General features: G+C 33.3%; 2 protein-coding genes across 2 annotated transcripts in view; both read left to right on the top strand.

Annotated features, from left to right (window-relative positions):
• The window catches only part of PIG-K (Phosphatidylinositol glycan anchor biosynthesis class K), a 478228-nt gene that overhangs the window by 397798 nt on the left and 59706 nt on the right, over positions 1–20724 (top strand). The window lies entirely within an intron of this gene.
• Positions 7726–10139, top strand: LOC141398073 (uncharacterized protein CG3556-like). The gene is made up of 4 exons (XM_073975230.1): positions 7726–8027; positions 8084–8161; positions 9867–9949; positions 10020–10139. The coding sequence occupies exons 1-4, from the start codon at positions 7780–7782 to the stop codon at positions 10085–10087; spliced, it is 477 nt and encodes a 158-aa protein (XP_073831331.1). The 5' UTR covers positions 7726–7779; the 3' UTR covers positions 10088–10139.

Raw genomic sequence — 20724 nt, 5'->3', positions numbered from 1 at the left:
CCATTATTTCGATGAGGCACATTTTCATCGTATCAAAGTGTATATACCCTCCTTAGCCTAAAGGCTGAGAGTATAAAAAATGAGTTACCAGATTTGAAAAGCAAATTAGATAAATAACTGTAAAACAGTGTAAAAATGGACCAATATTGGTTTTGATTTCATATTCATGTATTGTCATCCATATCTGAAAAGTATGCAAGGTTTCAGTTCGCTTGTTCAATTACAACTTTGTTAAAAATGAGTTACCTGATTTGAAAAGCATGTAAAATTGAACACTGTACAACCCTGTAAAAATGGACCAATATTGGTTTCGATTTCATATTCATGTATTGTCATCCAAATCTGAAATGTGTGCAAATTTAAGTTCGATTGGCCAACTGCAACTGTGTGAAAAATTAGTTACCAGATTTGAAAAGCAAATTAGATAAAACACTGTAAAACAGCGTAAAAATGGATTAATATTGGTTTTGATTTCATATTCGTGTATTGTCATCCAAATCTGAAAAGTGTACAAAGTTTTAGTTAGATTGGTCAACTGCAACCGTGTTAAAATCAGATTATCAGATCAGATTTGAACTAAACACACACCAAAGCAAGTTAAATAAAACATTGAAAAAACACTTGAAATCGGGCGGTACCGCTATATGGGGGCTATACCAAAACCTGGACCTATGTCCATAATTTTTAATGGGTACGTTTCTATACCTAGTTGTCAAAAAGCAGCCAATACGGGCTTAAAATTACGATAAAATACCTTAAATCGGGTGGTACCGCTGGATACAGGAAAAAATGGACCCATATTGATTTTGGTTTCATATTCATGTATTGTCATCCAAATCTGAAAAGTGTACAAAGTTTTAGTTCGATTGGTCAACTACAACTGTGTGAAGAATTAGTTACCAGATTTGAAAAGCAAATTAGATAAAAAACTGTAAAACAGTGTAAAAATGGACCAATATTGGTTTCGATTTCATATTCATGTATTGTCATTCATATCTGAAAAGTGTGCAAAGTTTTAGTTCGCTTGGTCAACTGCAACCGTTCTAAAAATCAGTTACCAGATTTGAAAAGGGGGTTAAGTTAGACACCGTAAAAACACTGTAAGAATGGACCAATATTGCTTTTGATTTCATATTCATGTATTGTCATCCAATATAATGAGTAGCGTTGTTTTAAGATTTATTTCTTATTATCAGAATTAAAACCGCCATAACTTTTGCGCGCAACAACCAAAATTAGTATCTCGAACAGATTTGAGAATCGGAATTTTTTCCCAATCTATGTACCAAATATCTTTCATGTAGCTTAAATTTTTTTTTTAAATTATGTTTTATGGAGAACTAAAAAATTTTGATATTTCCTCATATGTATGTATACTTGATCAGAATAAAATTCCCGATTTTCGGTATTTTATAGGTTTTGGCCTTATTATGTAATCTTTGTTTGGTGTGATATAGAACGGTACCACCCGATTTTCAATATTTAAAGCACATTATTCTGTCGAAATCGATAAAATTTGATATATTGCCCTTATTGAGGACATATTCCTGAAGAGAATTGTCGTTATAGGTCAACGATTTGACATAGCCCCAAAGCTGTTACCGTGCTTTGGGGCTATTTTGGGAATTTTTATGTAATCTACCTTGAAACGAAATATTCCCGCTGAGAATGTTAGGTGCAGGTCCATATTTTGATATTGATTCCATAGAACATACCTCCAGCTTTTCGATATTTTTAACTAGGCGTTTACACACAGACAGTATTGGCAAGACAATAGCAAAGTTACAAACCACTTTCACTAATACATTCATACTTTTCTCTATACATATTTAAAAATTTATCAACCCTGTAGGAAATGTCAATAGTGAATCTATACTGACTTACTGCTGACATTGTCAACAGTACTACTGACAAACTGTAGACAACTAATGTAATTTCCTATAGACATTTTGTATGAACGTGTCATTCGAAAGTCAGTACTGACAATGGAACTAGTAAGTCAATAGTAAGTCAGTAGTTCCTGAGGAACCATGTGTTGACATTGGAGGTAGTGAGTCAGTATAGACATTGGAGGTAGTAAGTCAGTATAGACATTGGAGGTAGTTAGTCAATAGTACCAGATTTTCAATACTACATTTTTTAGCTTATTTGGAACTTTTCATAGATAAAACAGCTATATAGTACGTTTAATAAGAAGATGAAGCTACACATTTGTTTAAATACTTTATTTCATTAAAGAATAAAACAAATAATATTGAAAATGCTAAAAATGTACAAATTGCGTATTACAGTATTTTTATATTTTTAAATGGCTAAGCCAAAGATTCCACATAAGTAAAAATTAGTAAATAAAGACAATGTTTTCAAGGCAGCTTAAACATTTTAACATATAAATAATAAAAAACGTTTTCGTTTTATTTTCTTGGCCAAGTCGCACCAATGACTTGTCTGCTTAAAATAGTCTTCTTCTGTTGCACTTAACGTTTTATCAGGCGATTCGCTGAATGTTGATATAACATCTAGGAATTGAAAAGAATAAACATGTATAAATAAACATAAATAAAAAATATGTCCTTAAATTTGCTTGCCTATTACAGCTGTATAACATTGGAAAAATCTCACAATCGATTTTCTGCCAAATAATTCTTCAACATTGTAATTCATTATTATGTTTAGTTGCATTCAGCATTTCCAGCGGAAGGGACAATATATACATAAGGCTCCACAATCTTTTCTAAAGGTTCCACATAATGTCTAATTGTCGAAATTTCACCACAAATGTCGCCTCAGAATTCGTACTTTGCTATAGAATTGTTTATTTTTCACATGTCTTTTATATTTTCTTTTGCTCATACTTGTTATTGAAAATATATGCTTTAAGTTTTCACGATATTTTATTGATTTTTACAAAAACACTTTTTTCACCAACCGCAAAACTGATTTTACGCCAAACAATTAAGAAAATTAAAAAAAGATGCTTCGTTGGGCTATCATCTGTCAATATACACAATGCTTCTTCTTATTAAGGTAAAGGCATCAATAGTTGACAACCTGGTGACAAAGTATTGACTTTGTCACCATATTAGTAGACAAAGTGGCGACATGTCAACACATGACCCCACACTTCCTACAGGGAATGTATTTGTGAAAAAGGTTTGTATTTTTGCTATTGTCTGGCCAATACTGGCATTTGTAAATGCAGTGTAAGGTTTTAGGCACGGCATCTAACGAAATTGTTGAAATTTAGTATTTGGTCCATTGTATGTTTAAGACATTAAGTCTGTCTGGTTACTTTTCCAGCAAGAATTGTCCAGCAAGAACTTTCTCAGAGAGTAAGGAGTTTTTATTCTCTTTTGCTAGAAAATTATAAAAAGTAAACCGACACCTTCCCAGCAAAAACCAGCAAGCAATCAGCTGACTTGCCAAAACAGAACAATTTGTCGACCAATGAAGGAACCAATGGAAGCAAAAATGTGTATTTTATTAAAAATAAAAAAATAAAATGACCCAAAAATGGATTTTTCCACCTCGCAACTTTGTTCTACAAAAAAATAATACAATTGGACTTGATATTTCCACAATAAAATTGTTTTTTATTTTCACAAACATAAATCAACGAAAAATTAAAAACAGATGATTGATTGTTTTCAGGAAGAAGAAGACTTGCAAATGTTTGCTAGAAGAAATTTATCCAGCAAGAATTGGCAAACTCTCAGTGAAAGAACTGTCAAAATGTCTCTCTCGAATTGCTCTCTTTTGCTGGTTTTTTGTGTTAACAGACGACTTCCAGCAACAATTGGTACAAATTGTTACAAATTTTAGGGTAACCATTTGTCGATATAGGTCTACGTTTAGATATAGCCCTCATGAGACATTATCTATCCGACATAACTAAAATTTCGGGTATAAATTATTTCTGCAGATAATTGTCCGTATGGTTCCACGTTTTTTATGGACTCTATGGAAAAACACCGGCCGATTTGCGGAATTTTGTAGGTTTTAGCCATATTATTTAACTAAAATAGCCCAAATTTGGTTTCACCATGGGTATAAAACATTTATTTAGAGAATTTTCTGTTATGTTCATCGAACGGTAACGCCCTATTTTTGGTATTTAGAAGAATTTTATTATTAAATATTGTGGGCATAGGTTTATTAATACAGTCCTCGTATAATAGTAGCCTCAATATATATCGTAACATGGGGCGCCTACGCCGGCGCCGATTTTCTTTATAATTATTACTGCTACAGAAATGCTGTTAAAGGGAAAATTGTGAGTTTAACGAAGATCTTTCCTCTCCCAAAAATTGGCATTTCTATGAAATATATGATTGCTGAGGCACGCGGTTTCATGTTTTTGGGGTATTGCGAAAAATATTCATGGTAGGTATATTTTGTGATATCTTGTATACCTTTTGTGATATCAAAATTATATTTTATACCGTTAATAGACAACTACTGAAGAATATAAATCCAAATAATTTGCATGATAAAAATAATTATAAATGTCAATATATTCATATTATGAACTATGTTCGGGGTGGGACGGCTACGCCATGATAGGGGGTTAATTTGAGAAATATGTCAGGTTTAACTTAAATTGTTTATGCTATTGATATACCACGCTATAATGTGAATTTGAAATCAAATATTGTGCTAAACCTACCTAATTTGGCAAACATTTCATTTTTATGCCTAAATTCAAGGTACCTACTTCAATTAACGGCTAGAATATGTTTCTTTTTGTAAATTTTAGAATCATTTTTTTATTATTAAATAGAAAACATGTTCTTTTTATGCATAATGTTGATAATTGGGGAGGAAGTATGGTAAGTGGCAGTTTTAGAGTCTGTTGATATATGTCCTATGTCGATGGCGAAGCTACCCCATGGGTGGGGAGGCTTCGCCACTTTTTAGACATTTTGTAAATTCTCAAAAATAATATTTTAAAAACAAAATTATAATCATTTATATATCAAAACTTATAGTCAAGACATGCTAATATTCTTACCAAAAATAATATTTGGAAAAACTTTAATGATTTCGATATGAGAACATTTTGAACAAAAACGTGGCGAAGGCGCCCCATGTTACCATAAATAGCCAACTAAAATAGCTCTAATTTGCCATTTAAGATTCCAAGAGGCTAAAAAATCCCATAAGTTCACATTTTGGTATAGATTAATTGTCAGACCATAATAACTGTAATTTGCCAACTAGATCTATTTTCCTTTTGTTGCTAATATTTAGTTAATTTTCTGTGAAAAATCAAATAATTTTCAGTAACAACCTTCAGTCAGCTGACTTCTAGCGAGTGATTGCAAATTGTTGTTCTGTTCGATAACATTCTGCAATTTTTTAGCTTTGAGAGAGTAAAATTCATTGAGAGAACCCAGCAAAATAAATTGGAAGTAGTGCAATGTGGACTAGTTCTGTCACGGCATGTTTTGATGCAGTTCAACTGGAGTCGTGAAAAAGGCACTCCAGTCCTCAAATTTTAACCGCATTTGGATGCAATCCAAAGAATCACATCCACTTGTCACATTTTAACAACATCCGGATGCAGTTCAACGGAGTCGTGAAAAAGGCACTCCAATTCCTTACAATTTAACAGCATCCGGATGCAGTCCAAACGGAGTCGTGAAAAAGGCACTCCGTTCGCTACATTTTATTAGCAGTTGTTAGAGATCCCTATATGTACATAAATCAGATTGTACATCTCTACAGGCAGCGGCTTTCATTTTCCAAAAAGAGATAAGCGTGTTAACATGTCCAAACATTTGTTAATACAAACTAAATAATATTTAAATAATATTTAATTTGTGAACATTTTTCCGGCAACTCACCAGAAGAAAATTTCCGAATGGAGTGCTGTTGGAGTACCTACGTGTCGAAATCTTAACTGGTGATGGGAAGACAACCCAATTAGCAAATGAAGCAAAAACAGTTCAGCTTGGAACAAATGCAAGCGGAGGAAACACGCATGTTTGCGATTGAATTCAATGGAGAATTTTCATAATTTGTGTTAATGTAATAAAGTTGTTAATATTTTTGTTTTGCACAAATAATAAATGCATTTTATTTGTTCTGGCATATTTTGTAATGGCTTGCACAATTTCCGCAGAATGCCTGTACCAAACACGTGCTTTGGACTGCCTCCTATTCTACCCCAAAGGGTTAGTTAAAATGCAATGCCAAAGGGTCAGTTAAAATGCAGTACCAGAGGGTCAGTTAAAATGCAGTGCCAGAGGGTCAGTTAAAATGCAGTGCAAAAGGGTTAGTTAAAATGCAATGCCAAAGGGTCAGTTAAAATGCAGTGCCAAAGGGTTAGTTAAAATGCAGTGCTTTGGAGTGCATCTTTCAGTAGTCACGCTCTTGTAAAAATCATCAGTGAAAATGCATAATTTGATGCACATCCAGATCACTTGTACATATCATTTAACTGCATCTTTGGAGGCAAACATTTTGCTGGGAAGTTACTGAGAATTTGCTAAGTACTTGCGAACACGGTTGCCACAGTTGGTAGAATATTACCAAATTTGGTAACTTTTTATAGGGATGGTAACTTGGCAACTTCGTTTTTGGTTTGGTAACTTTTTTAAGGTTTGATCATGGTGGAATAATAAGATAACAATAATCGGACCATTTACCAGACCAAACGTCAAAATTTGCGAACAAATTTTGACGTATTGTTATCGACGTAACACCTTGTTATACCGCCATGGGTTTGATTGAACAAACTATACATGCTCTGTTCCAGAACCTGCAAGAAGCTACTATTTTTTACTACGATAACATTTTTTCCTTTATGTTATCGAAAAAATAGTAAAAATTAGTAGATTCTTGCAGTACTGGAACATACCATCGGTTTTCAAAATGTAATAGGTTATACTCATGAAATTTGAAACATCAAAATTTGCTACCATAAAATACTTATTTTCATCGTAAACGTGTAATAACAATGACCTGCGACAGTTCTGTATGCTTTATATTTGCATTTTGATTCAAATTTGTTCTATTTTAGAGGATTTTCAAAATGTATTTATGTTTTTCCTGAGAAAATTTTTAGAACGACCCCATTATTAAATATATTCTTTGACATTAAATTTTCAATAACAACAATGTTGTTTTTGTAAATTTGTTGTAATTCATGCATTTACCTTATATAAATATCCATTGATCAAGAATATATACATTTTACAGGGTTTCCGATGCATATTTCGATGTGTAGCAAACGAAATGGCAAATTTAATTTGTTGGTAACTTTTTGGTAACATTTTCGGAAAAATTTGGTAGACAATTTTTTTACCCAGTGGCAACCGTGCTTGCGAAGTTATCGAACAGACCTAATGTCGTATGGAATTTGACAGTAGGTCTGTTCGTTTGCTCAGTAATTTGTACAAGTCCAGTAACTTCTTGTAATCGACTAAGGTCGTTTGCATTGTACTGTAGAGTAAACGAACAACATCTAGTAACAATTTGTACAAATTGTAAGTAAACGAACACACATAGTAACATTACAGCCCACTTCAGTCAGCTGGGTATTGCTGTTACCTTATATTGTTCTACCATGAATATAATGTTTGAATTATACACTGAACACTTGCGTAAATTCCTAGAAATAGTCTACTTAATTACATCATATCGGTATCTGATAAAAACGAAATGACCACAATGTGTATACAATGTACTATAATTCTAATAACCACAACGCAGTTCTAGGCGTAATAAAAAGAATCGACATCAACATTTGTCTTATCATTTGTAAAATTTTGCAATATGACTCAACAATGTAACGGACATTATTGGCGTTGGGTATTTGCCACTTGTATTGCATTGCAATTAATAAATTTGTCTACATCTGTACAAGTTGATTCAAAGGACAATCAAGTGGAGGAAAACGTAAATTATTCTTATAGTGTTTGGATTGGTTCGCATACATCTGAAGAGTTTAGCATATTACTAAGTTCACCTAAAAACACTAGCTTCTGTGACGCAATGAATCAAGCTGCGCAAATCGATTCAAGGTAGTTTGGTTATGTGTTAATTTTAACTATTTGTAATTTTTATTTCCTTTTTCTAGATTTGATTTTAAATACAAAAATACTTCTTGGGGCCACTACATCACTGAAATTGATGGAAAGGAGGAAAGTGTAAAGAAGTAAGTATGACTATTTTGAAACATCATTATACGTATAAAAGCTGTTTGATTTTTATATAAAGTTTTGTTTTACACAAGTGTTGGTGTTTGGGATAAGTGAAACAATTGATCGCATCACGCGGGTTATAAATGGTCTGTTCCAGAACTGCAAGAATCTACTAATGTTTACTATTTTTTCTGATAACATAAAAGAAAAAATGTTATTGTAGCAAAAATAATTTGTAATAATTAGATGTGCCTCTTTACGTGATTGGAACAGAGCATAAATTTATATGCTCTGTTCGAGAACTTGCAAGAATATCAAAAAAAAAAATAGTAAAAATTGGTAGATTCTTGCAGTTCTGGAACAGACAAGTATATATATATCGACGCCTCCAAACAATAGTATGCTAAGTCGACTTAGCATGTTTTCAAGTTCTTTACATTTTTATATTTAACGTCCTTTAACTTAAATTCTGTCAAATTTTGGTAATGATCGGACAATCCGAACAGAAGTTATAAACAAATATTTACTTAGCATAGTACTGAAGTTCAAAAAAAATGCCAAACTTTGAGAGCTTCTCCTGCAAAACTCACTTTTTAGACTTAGCATACTATTATTTGGAGGTGTCGATATATACCCCGAGCATATTAGCTCAATGATATGGGACCTACTGTTTATCGCCGAGTCAGTGGCACCACCTGAAACATGTGTTTCAATAAAATCGGTCATTTATTACATAGATAGTCGCAGTATTTGCCAACATATCGTGTATATATTATCTCTGTTTCTTTACGTGAAATAATCTCCAAGTTTTACCACTTTTTACTCGAAAAACGTTCCTTTACTTCAGACGCCATCATGGAGGCGTTTACAACTTTTACTACTTTTGCCGGTTTTACCATTTTCAAAAGTAAAGGAACAGACCAATTATCATATATGAGCCCAGCAAAAAACTTTGGGATGCATTTTAATCAGTACAAGTGCCGTTGGAGTACATCTTTTCCTATCCAGCAAAAAGTTAGTAGAGTACAAGTGCTGTTGGAGTACATCTTTTTCTATGAATTCACTTATGAATTTGCACCCCATTTTGCTTCCACAGCACACAGCTAAGATGCACTCCATTTTCGACCAAATCACGGCTTTTAATGCAGTGCTTTGGATTGAATTTATATGCCATCTTCGAATTGCATTTTTAATCAGTCTCATGATGCAATTAAAATGCAAGCCATTGCGTAATATCCCAAAATAAATAAAATGCATTTATTATTTGTGTAAAACAAGAACACAAAGAACTTTATTATATAAACACAAATTAAAAAAGTTTCCATTAAATTCAATCACATTTGAGCTTACTTCCTCCGCTCTCGATTTAATCCAAGTGATCTGATTTTCTTGCATCATCCTAAAGTTGTTTTTTATGTTGCCTTCGACATGGGCTCCAACTCCACTCCATTAAAAATGTCCGTCTCGTGAATTACCGCAAAAATGTTCACAACTTAAGTTGTTATATCTTTATAACAAACTCTTCGAAATGTATACACTCTTGTTTATCTTTCGAAAAAATGTGTAGGGATCAAGCATGTGTCATTTAAATGGTCAATTTAATGGAATGTAGTCAAATCAATGACGTATTTGCTGCGAATACTTGTGAATTATATTTTACAGTTATTTATTAATCACAAAATGAAATTGCGTCTATTTATGATTTCTTTGTCTTTCTAGCAATATATTTTGGATGCTGTATGACTTACCTCAATTTCCGAATAAGAACAAAAAGCCCGGAAATGAATATTTGTCTCCTGTCGGTGAGTTAAAAATAAAAATAAATCAGAATTTAAATAAATGTATTAATTTTATTTATTTCTTTTTCATCAGGCGTAGATGGCTTGATCGTTGAAAATGATAAACACTATTTGTTTTGGCTTAAAGAAGTTAACTTGTAAAAATAAATTAATAATAAAGTTGATAAAGTTTATTATAATCATAAGCACTTAAGATATCAGTAGTGCGATTCTGTAACTCATTTTTTGTGTTACCGACAAATGTCGGTAAAATTAAAATGCTTATAATTTCGGTAAAATACGATATTTTTCGGTAAGTTAGCGACGAATAAAAAGCAGTCGTAAAGTTCTACAGATGCCAAGAGTATTGTCAACTTTTACTTGAAGTTTTTATTCATAATTTAGTGTTTTAATACTACCGATTTTTGTCGTTAGGTCTGTTCGATAATTCAAAAATTTTTACAAATTTGTGCAAACTTTTACAAAATGCTGTTCGATAACAAAATTGTACAGTAAAAGAGAAATGAGGAGTAGTTGCAAGTACTTGCAAGAACTTGCAAATACTTTTTACTTACAAAGTTATCGAACAGACCTAATGCCAAATATATTTATAACAAAAAATCATTGCAAATATACACACTATTTGCAGTATGCAAAGTTTATATTCGTACACCCCTTAAAAATGAATAAAATCGTTATTTATTGCATATTTTATATGCAGATATGAAACAATTGATGGGAATTTATATGAAAAATAACAAAACCAAATTTTAATTCATTCCGTCATTTAGGTATAGATGGCGCCTGTGTGGGTGGTAAAGTTCGTATTCGTACACTTTATATTCGTGGTATTTAAACAAAATACCACTCATTTTTGTTCTTTTCGTCTTTTTGAATGCCTGTGCTGTAGAAAAATGTAAAAGTAAGTCCCAATTTACATTGGGCGAGTTTACTTGCGGCAATTGTCAGTTTGTAGGTGAGAGAGGGTGCTGAGAGGCAAAGGGTTACCATATGCCTCACCTCTCTCTCCTACAAAATGACAATTGCCGCAAGTAAACTCGCCCAATGTAAATTGGGACTAAAGATATTTTTATTAAAAATGTTGTACGAATAAAAGGTCGGACGAACTTTCGATATACTTACGAAAAATGTGATAGATATGATTAACTGTGGCAATTTATTTCCAAATTTTGGACGAAAATAGCTAACAGCAGTCCTTCCTTCCCATTTGCAAATAAATGTTGCCAGTGTTTGGAAATGCAACGAAACGTATGGGTCGATTATGCATTGCCACTTAACTTGAGTTGCGTTGTCAATTGCCAGCGCGACTGAGATGAAATGTTGTATTATTGATGCCAACCCAACTGGTTGGTCGATAAACGTCCCAGCAAGAAGTTTGCCCCCGTGAATGCAATTTAACCCACAAAAAGCCACTGGCCGTTGAAACGCCACCAAAAATGGTTGCAAAATTTTACGTAAAACTCGGAAATTTTCGCTAATTTTGTGGTCTTTTTTGTATTTTGTTACAGTCCGGTTACCCTAGACTTTTTGCCGCAAGCAATTAAAAAATCTACTATTTTGTAATTTTCGACTTTTGAGGAAAAATTTAAATATTATTCATCTAAAGTCAGGGATAAGTTAGGAATATAGTAAGTAAGGCATATAAGGATACAACTATATCTCTGTTCCTTTACGTGCAAGAATCTTCAAGTTTTACCACTTTTTAAACGAAAAGCGTTTCTTTACTTCAGTCACCATACAATTCATATGGGAGCAGTTTACTACTTTTGCCGGTTTTACCATTTTCAAAAGTAAAGGAACAGACATCCAAAGTTTTTGACACTTTTAAAAGAAGGCCCGATTGCAGGAAAACTATACGTTTTAGAGAAAAAAATTATTTGTTGTATCGATTGTGCCTTGTACTTAATTATTCATTTTTCAACCAATTTAGGTCATACTGTCAGTGATAATTCTTTCTTGACGAGTCAGCTATGTAATTTTAGAGGCAATCTAAATGTGGGTCATATGAATATTAAGCTGAGTACACATTAGGGGTGTATTTTTACCTACTAAATGTTGCTGAAACATTTTTTTCAGCAACTTTTCCTTTATACAACTGTCAAAACTTGGAACATTAGTAATAATTATTACTAATTATCACGTAAAAAGATACAGCTATTGCCAGTTTTGAATGACAGTTTTGTTGGTGCTTGTTAGTGTGGCCGTTGATTTTTTGCTGGGTACACATTGTCAGTTTTGAATGACGATATTTCGCAATTATCGATAACTGTCCAACCGTCCAGCAACCACAAAACATTTTGTGGTTGCATGATGAATGACAAAAATTAACGGCCACACTAGCAAGCAACAACAAAGCTGTCATTCAAAACTGACAATGTGTACCCAGCTTTTGTTATCCATCATGCAACCACAAAATATTTTGTGGTTGCTGGACGGTTGGACAGTTATCGATAACTGCGAAATATCGACATTCAAAACTGACAATGTGTACTGCTCTTTAGAAGCCTTCCCAGCAAAATCTTCGATGCCAAGGATGCTATTGAATCATGGGTGCAAGTGATCTGGCATGTCATCTTTATAGCATTTTCACTCATGAATTTTATACTCGTATGAGCGTGACCACCATAAGATGACATTCATTTTCGGATCTTAAGATGACATTCATTGTCGGATCCTAAAGTATAGTACACATTGACAAGCAAAACTGACAGTCATCGAGGTCTATTTCGTGAATATCAAAGCCTAATTGAAAAATTTCTTTTATAATCTCTAAATAATACCGTAAATATTGTATTTCAAACGTTTTTAGCTAAATAAAAGTTGTTATTTGCCGGAAAATTGTCCTTAAAGTACGTTGACTGTCAGTTTTGACTGTTAGTGTGTACTCCCCATAAGCATGTCATTTTGACCAATGCTTTGACATGTCAAATTCTGTATTGAAATATGATTTTCATGACAAATCAAAATCTTTATTAATTCAAATTAATTCATGAAATAACTTGGAACTAATTTATCAGCATAAAGTTTACACCCAAAATTTCAATTTTATCACCGCCGCTGCACCGCAACAGAGTTTACTTCGTCCACTCTCAGCCATTGATTTTGTTACGTCTTACAAAAGCTTTTCTATTATCTTCTCATCACCAGATTTCGACATGGACTCCAACAGCGCTCCTTTAAGAATTTCTAGTTCGTGAACCTACATTTATGGTCTGTTCCCGTACTTTACAAAGTCGTAAAAGTTGTAAAAGTCGTAAACGATTTTCATAAAAATTTTGTGAACGGGAACGCAAAATGTGTAAAAGTGGTAAAAATTGTAAAAACTTTTTAGTTCTGGAACAGAGCTTTAATTTGTAATTTTATAACAAAAATTTTGGTAATGTATACTCTTTTGTTTTGATGTCGCTACATGTAGGGATGTACAAATCGACTTGTTTGTTTCTAGTGATCTGTACAAATGATTCAAATGCTGATGAAAAGATCGGATCTTTCACGACTTGTTATTTGCCGGAAAATTGTCCTTAAAGTACGTTGACTGTCAGTTTTGACTGTTAGTGTGTACTCCCCATAAGCATGTCATTTTGACCAATGCTTTGACATGTCAAATTCTGTATTGAAATATGATTTTCATGACAAATCAAAATCTTTATTAATTCAAATTAATTCATGAAATAACTTGGAACTAATTTATCAGCATAAAGTTTACACCCAAAATTTCAATTTTATCACCGCCGCTGCACCGCAACAGAGTTTACTTCGTCCACTCTCAGCCATTGATTTTGTTACGTCTTACAAAAGCTTTTCTATTATCTTCTCATCACCAGATTTCGACATGGACTCCAACAGCGCTCCTTTAAGAATTTCTAGTTCGTGAACCTACATTTATGGTCTGTTCCCGTACTTTACAAAGTCGTAAAAGTTGTAAAAGTCGTAAACGATTTTCATAAAAATTTTGTGAACGGGAACGCAAAATGTGTAAAAGTGGTAAAAATTGTAAAAACTTTTTAGTTCTGGAACAGAGCTTTAATTTGTAATTTTATAACAAAAATTTTGGTAATGTATACTCTTTTGTTTTGATGTCGCTACATGTAGGGATGTACAAATCGACTTGTTTGTTTCTAGTGATCTGTACAAATGATTCAAATGCTGATGAAAAGATCGGATCTTTCACGACTTCCTTTGCATGGGTTTAAATGCTAATGAAAAGATCGTATCTTTCACGATGAAGCAATATCAAATTCGATGTCATAAAAAGAAGAGCAGAGGAAGTAAACTCAGTTACGATCAAATTTTATGGAGAGTTTTTATAATTTGTGTTAATGTAATAAAGTTAATATTCTTGTTTTGCACGAATAATCAATGTATTTTATTTATTTTGGGATATTTGCAATGGTTTGCATTTTATAGCATATTTAGATTGCATTTAAATTCAATCCAAAACACTACATCAAAGGCTGTGATTAGGATCGAAAATGGAGTGCATCCTAGCTGTGTGCCATGGAAGCAAAATGGAGTGCATCCTAGCTGCGCGCTCTCTTGTAAAATTCATAGGTGAATTCATAGGAAAATATGTACTCCAGCGGCAATTGTTCTAGTGATTTAACTGCATCCGCGGATGCAAACTTTTTGCTGGGAATATTTCTAGCCGGTGACGATGGTAGTGATGCTACTCTAGTTTACACACGATCAGTTTTGACTGTCGATTTTTTGGAAATATCGATAAATGTCAAACTGTATTTTGTGGTTGCGGATGACTGAAAAAAGTGAGCGGCCACACTGACAAGCAACCGATTATTTTAGCAAAACTGATCGTGTGTACCCCACTTTAAGTGAATATTTTTTGTTAGTTTTTTACGTATTTATGCGAAACTGATAATCCTGATGATGCAATTCAGTGTAATTGCAAAATATCGATAAATAAAGATATTTTATCAAATGTAGACTTCGAGCTTGATCAATTTATTTCATTTTAAACTATTATAAAGGCCGAATAAAAAAATCAAAATTGAAAAACAAATTGTTTAATTATAAAATTCGCATACACAATTGTTAAATATTTTAAATATAAATGCAACATATAATAACACTGTGCTACAACAGTTGACAAAATTTTTTGCAGGGGATCTAATGCATATACAGTAGAGTCTCGATAATCCGGACAACGCGCTAATCCGGACACTAAATTTTTTTACATTGTAGACTCGGTAATCCGGACATCTCATATTTTCCTTACCTCGATAATCCGCACATCAATATTTTTTCCTATCTTGAGCATTAGCTTTTTATATATTTCATTGACGTTTTCGTTCTTAGCAATAGCAATTGGTGAATAAATAAGAAAAAATAAGTTTTTCAAATTTTTGGTCCACTTCTCGTCTTTCTGGCTAACCTCTGTTGACTCAGTTATACAGTCAATATGGAATTGCCTATTTGAATCTGTCGAATGATTTTCTACCTTTCAAAGACATAAATACAACTAATGCTTGGTTTACATTTACGAAATCCACCCGATTTCAACTGTCAAACCCATAGGTTAAACGTTTGAGGTATGGAATTGACAGTTGAAATCGAGTGGATTTCGTAAATGTAAACTTAGCATAAGACTAGACAAAATGCATGCAACAAAAAAATGTTTCAGAAACGAAATTTATGAATTCGAGGATTTATTCAAGAATAATTCTATGTCAATTGGATCGGTAAATTCGGTTAAATACGTAAAAATGTATAAAAGAAAAAAATGTTATATCACCATATCGTGATATAACATTATAGCCCTGTTCCTTTACGTTCAAGAATCTTCAAGTTTTACAACTTTTTACTCGAAAAGCGTTCCTTTACTTCAGACACAATACAATTCATATGGGAGCAGTTTTCAACTTTTACTACTTTTGCCGGTTTTACCATTTTCAGAAGTAAAGGAACAGACCATATGTTAAATTCAAAAGCCATTCACTGAAGAATGATAGCAAAAAAATGTCTTATCTTGTTGTATTTATGTCTTTGTACCTTTCAACCATCGATGGATGTCAATAGGTCTGTACGATAATGTACCGGGTCAGTTGAAATGCCACGTCACAATCGTCGACGTTACGCCATTAAGTAACTGCAAAATTGCAATCATAAAAGCAGATGCAACTCTGCTAAATTTACAGCAAAACTGAAGTTGGTTGCAGTTCGCATAGCGGACAGGAGAACAGCAAAATTTGCAAAAAGATAGCAATCACGACCAGCTTAACTCTCTTCCCTTTCCTGTTTGAATCGTGGTCACGTAAAAACGCTCGTTGTCGGTCAGCGGATAAAGAGTCATAAAAGTGTGATTTTCTTTTGAAAGGCCATGTGCCACGAGAAATTGCCAAATTCAATCGGCCACTAGATCGCAAATCCTGAGTTGTGCGAATAAAATCAATGCCGAGGAAAGAACATAATGGCATAATAGTAGCAGCGAAATTAATATTGTTCGGGTTAATTGTCGGCACAAACTTAAAATTGACAAAACAAAACCTAAATTGGCCAGCGAAAACCAATCATTGATAAAAACGCCTGTCATTAGAGAGACGGTGATAATACCCCCGATTTTTTTTACACCGTTTTGTGTCAAACTCCGACCAGTTTCCCACAATATTTTTTCGTCGTTGCTGTCTTCGAGACACCTCTAATTCGTGCAGCTAACATACGCCACACTCATCATCGCAGAAACACACCACTGACCGCAACATTTTTTTTTGAGCAATCAACACCAAGCTCACAAGCATCCCGATTTATCCCCACAGTAAGATTCGATGTCCAACACCACTAGGAGATAAGCATTCTAAAGAGTATGGCTTAAAGAAGCCAAGGAAAAAAAGGCACCTGTGTGCATAAGCGTAATACCCCCTTGGCAGTAAACCATCTTGCGAGGAGAAAGAGCCCTAAAATCAGTGTCATGTAGAGCACAGAATGAAATACCCGCATCAAGAAAAAAAACTAGCCGTTACCACTCGGCTACAATAAGCAACAACAAACAACATTTTTGCTGCAGAAGATAACCCTAGCCGAACGAAGAGAGAGGATCGGTTTGCTTTGCAATTCAGTACGGCGGTGACCACAGCTAATTCCGTGGTAAAGAAAGAAAGGAACCAAACGGGCGAAATAATGTAAATAAATGCCTCCGGTTTAAATTACGGAGTATATGTGTCACGATAACATCAAGATCAAACAGACTAAACTCCAAAAAAGTGTGATACCTCATAACATTGTTAACCGAGACATCAACAAACCTACAGGGACAATACTACACTCAAACAAAACAACTTTCTAGTGTGTTTAATCAATTCTGTTTTGCGAAACCCCGGGAACATCATATTCTAAAGCCCTTCGGTAACAAAAAAAAAGGAAAAAAATAAAACAACAAGAACAAAAGTCGAGTTCGTATAGCTAAATTAGTGTCAAAAGAAAAAAAGAAGAAAAATAAAAACTTTCGTACAGTGACAATCACAAGAATCAACGGAAAAAGGGGAAAAGAAATTTAAACAGTGAACCCCTTCGATTTATCCAAGCAGAAATGAAAGAAACAAAAACAAATCAAAATAAAAGCGAATAAGAAAAGTGTGTCTGCTAGGTGAAATGCACCCAATAAGAATTGAAGAAACAAACCAAGAATAATTCTAATAAGAAACGGTGATCGTTGTGACAAAAGAAGTAAGCAAAAGAAAAATTCAATAAAAAATGATAATACATAAACTAGTGTTTTCTCCAGTAGTTGGCAACGCCGAAAACAAACAAAACGAAAGAAAATTTAGAACATAAAAGAGCAGTGAGTTGGTTGAGGATGCAAATAAAATAAACAAGAAAGAAAAGTGACGCAAAACAAACAAGAATAAAAACATAAAAGAAGGATAAGCAAAAAAAAAATAAATTAAATACAGTGTTTTCGTGCGCAAATCTGAGCTGATAAAGCGAACAGAAGAAAGATCAAATGAATGAAAGAAATAAACATCTCTTCGAAGTCCACAAAAAAATGAAAATTTAGGAGCAAACAAAACAAACAGCGATTATGTTACTGCAAAATTTTAAGAGAGAGTAACCGAAAACAAATGTAACAAAAAGAAAGACAGACTTTGTAGTGCCGGTTAATTTGAATATAAAGAAAGAAGAAAAGAGGCAAAAGAAGCAAAGATAAAAATTTTTTTTGGTGAAAAAAAAAAGAAGCTCGACATAAGCTCAGAATTCCTAATAGAGAGAATTTAATAAAGTGCGTTTATTACAAAGACCACCGATCGCAATCATATGAAAGTTATTTACCAACACGTGAGAGCAAGTTTAAACAGCAACTTCATTTGCTTATACGGAATTCAGATGCAAGAACGCTCAACTAAATGCCAAAATTCGTGATTGCCACACAGTGTTGACAAATTTCCGCCAATTCAGAGCCACCGTTTGGACTTTTAAATATAAGCTCGACGTAATATCTACATCAACATAAACTAAAAACCAATCTACAAGCCTCATATCATCGACAGTAGCAGCGAAGACGATTGATATCGTCCAACGTTCGTAGCAGTACAACACCCACCAGCCGCCGCAGTTTTTATGAACAGGTTTGCATTAATTTTCCATCCGATTTCAACCCGATTGATGTAAGTACCCATGAAGCCGAATGCGACCAAATGAAGACCTGTCGGTTGAAGTGACCATTTGGGCAGCAGCAGTCTATGACCATCGATATTCTACCTGTTTTCGCAATATTACTATTTAAAAGATTAACAATATTATTGATTGCTAACGACACATTTATGCTTATAAACTCAAAATCTATTTGTTTGCTGTTACATCAGTCATTTGGCTGTTAATTTTGGAAATTGTTTAAAAATTCTAAATTTGTCATCATAAAAAAAGTTTTTTTAATTTCACAGTTCATAGCCAAGATTCAAATTTTGTCTTTCAAAAATGTACATATAACCGTCTGATTTAAGTCTCAATTATTTGGCAGTTTTTTACTACTTTTCAATTCGATACGAGGTTTTAGTTCTGTTTTGTTCTGGATTTATTCTTTTGATGAATCTTTTGACAGGAACACCCCAATATAGCGCTATAATAGGGTCCACTCTTGTTTAATTTTCCACTCTTGTTTAAAATATCCTAATTTGAACTAAGATTTCGTTAATGAATTCATTTGAATACATACCACGAATGTTTACATATAAAATTATATTATAAGTATGTGAATTTATCATAAACTAATCTAAGGCGTTTTCGTAAGAAATAAAAATGAAAATTGAAGCTGATATTTCTCCTGATGTCTGAGAATAATTTTAAAATGGTTGAGTAGTTAAAACGTATGGTAGGTATTTGGTGGTGAAAGAAAAAGTTAGTTTTTGGGACAGTCCTAAGAAAGGCCAAGGATTGTCATGGAAAGGTTATGGGTGAATAACCGTGGGAGGGCAGCCGGTAGACAAATGACATCCTACATTTACGTATGTCTACAACGATTTTCACCACGGATTGGGTACGTGTTGGTTGGTAAAATGTCTGACGCATGATTGAATTGTAAGTAGGACAGTGATTCGTGGCCCTAATATCCTTTTGTTCTGTTTGGTTGGCATCTTTTATACACTGGTTCAAATTAGAAAATAATTGACCACGATGCTTCTCTCACATTTGCCCGCAAGAACACCCGCCCCAACGCCGACGAGCTCAAGCCGCACAAGAAATGAAAAGCAGCCAGTGTAGCAGCAGATGTGGGCAGCTAATTAAAGCTGAATCGTGACAATAACCCAAAAGTTTGTACAAATTTGCACAAACTTTTACAAAATGCTGTTCGATAACAAACTTGTAAAGTAAAAGAGAGCGAATTTGGAGACAATAGTGAGAGAATTTTGGAGAGCTTTGGAGAGTTTTGTTTACAAGTTTTTGCAAGGAAAATTTTTCTTGTAAGAGCTTGCAAGTTTGATCAGCTGATTTAAATTCGAATGTTTTGTGGCGGACTTCTTGGCAAAAACATAAACAAACGTTTGGTTATTAAAATAAATAGAAATAAAAAAGGGAAAAATTATTAAATAAATTATGGAAGATGTAATGTAATGTAAATAAAATTACTTATTTTGTAGATTGTGGTGACTACTTTTTTATTTTATTATTTATTTATATAATTTTTTCCGCCAACTTCTTCTTCAAATCACCTGACTTCTTGCAAGTTTTTGCAAATTGCTGTTCGATAACAATCTGACAATTTTTAGCTTCGAGAGAGTAAAATTGGTGGAGAGACGTTACTGACAACTTGCTGAGTACTTGCAAGTACTTTTCACTTGCGAAGTTATCGTACAGACCTAATGATAAGCAACAGTATTTCCAACCTAGTGTTGAGTGGCCTAGTTCGCTTAAAAATCGATGTTGGGTGTTCCTTTCCTCTAAAGTAATTAGTTCATTATGCCTCCGATTAGTAAGAAAGTCCCATAGAACTGTGTAATGTATTCCAATGATATTTTACCTAGAAATGTTTACAACATTTAAAGCTTAGTTTTAAGATTTAGATTTTTTAGATTCTCATTTTTTGAGTTACCGACAAAAAAGAAAAATGATGAATGAAAAGTTAATATAAAATGTGACAACTTTTTTGGTCGCCAAATTACTGACAAATATCATTAATTACCGAAATTATAAGCAAATTAATTTTATCGATTTTTTCGGTAACGCAAAAAAAATTAGTTGGAGAATCGCACTTCTTGTATAGAAACATCAATAAATTATTTAAAAAACGAATGGAATCCTTTTATTTTCAATCTTTGATATACAAAATATTG

This window comes from Musca autumnalis, unplaced genomic scaffold, assembly GCF_047663935.1.
Source record: "Musca autumnalis isolate F117 unplaced genomic scaffold, ASM4766393v1 scaffold_3, whole genome shotgun sequence".
In the NCBI taxonomy this organism is placed as follows: Eukaryota; Metazoa; Arthropoda; class Insecta; order Diptera; family Muscidae; genus Musca; species Musca autumnalis.
The sequence above is the reverse complement of the archived record's forward strand: the minus strand, read 5'-3'. Positions and strand labels throughout refer to the sequence as shown.

Excerpts from the sequence above, each read along its gene's own strand:
- LOC141398073 (XM_073975230.1), top strand. The coding sequence starts at position 7,780 with ATGACTCAACAATGTAACGGACATTATTGGCGTTGGGTATTTGCCACT. Across the intron at positions 8,028-8,083 it reads GCTGCGCAAATCGATTCAAG|ATTTGATTTTAAATACAAAA; the intron begins GTAGTTTGGTTA and ends TCCTTTTTCTAG. Across the intron at positions 9,950-10,019 it reads TGAATATTTGTCTCCTGTCG|GCGTAGATGGCTTGATCGTT; the intron begins GTGAGTTAAAAA and ends CTTTTTCATCAG.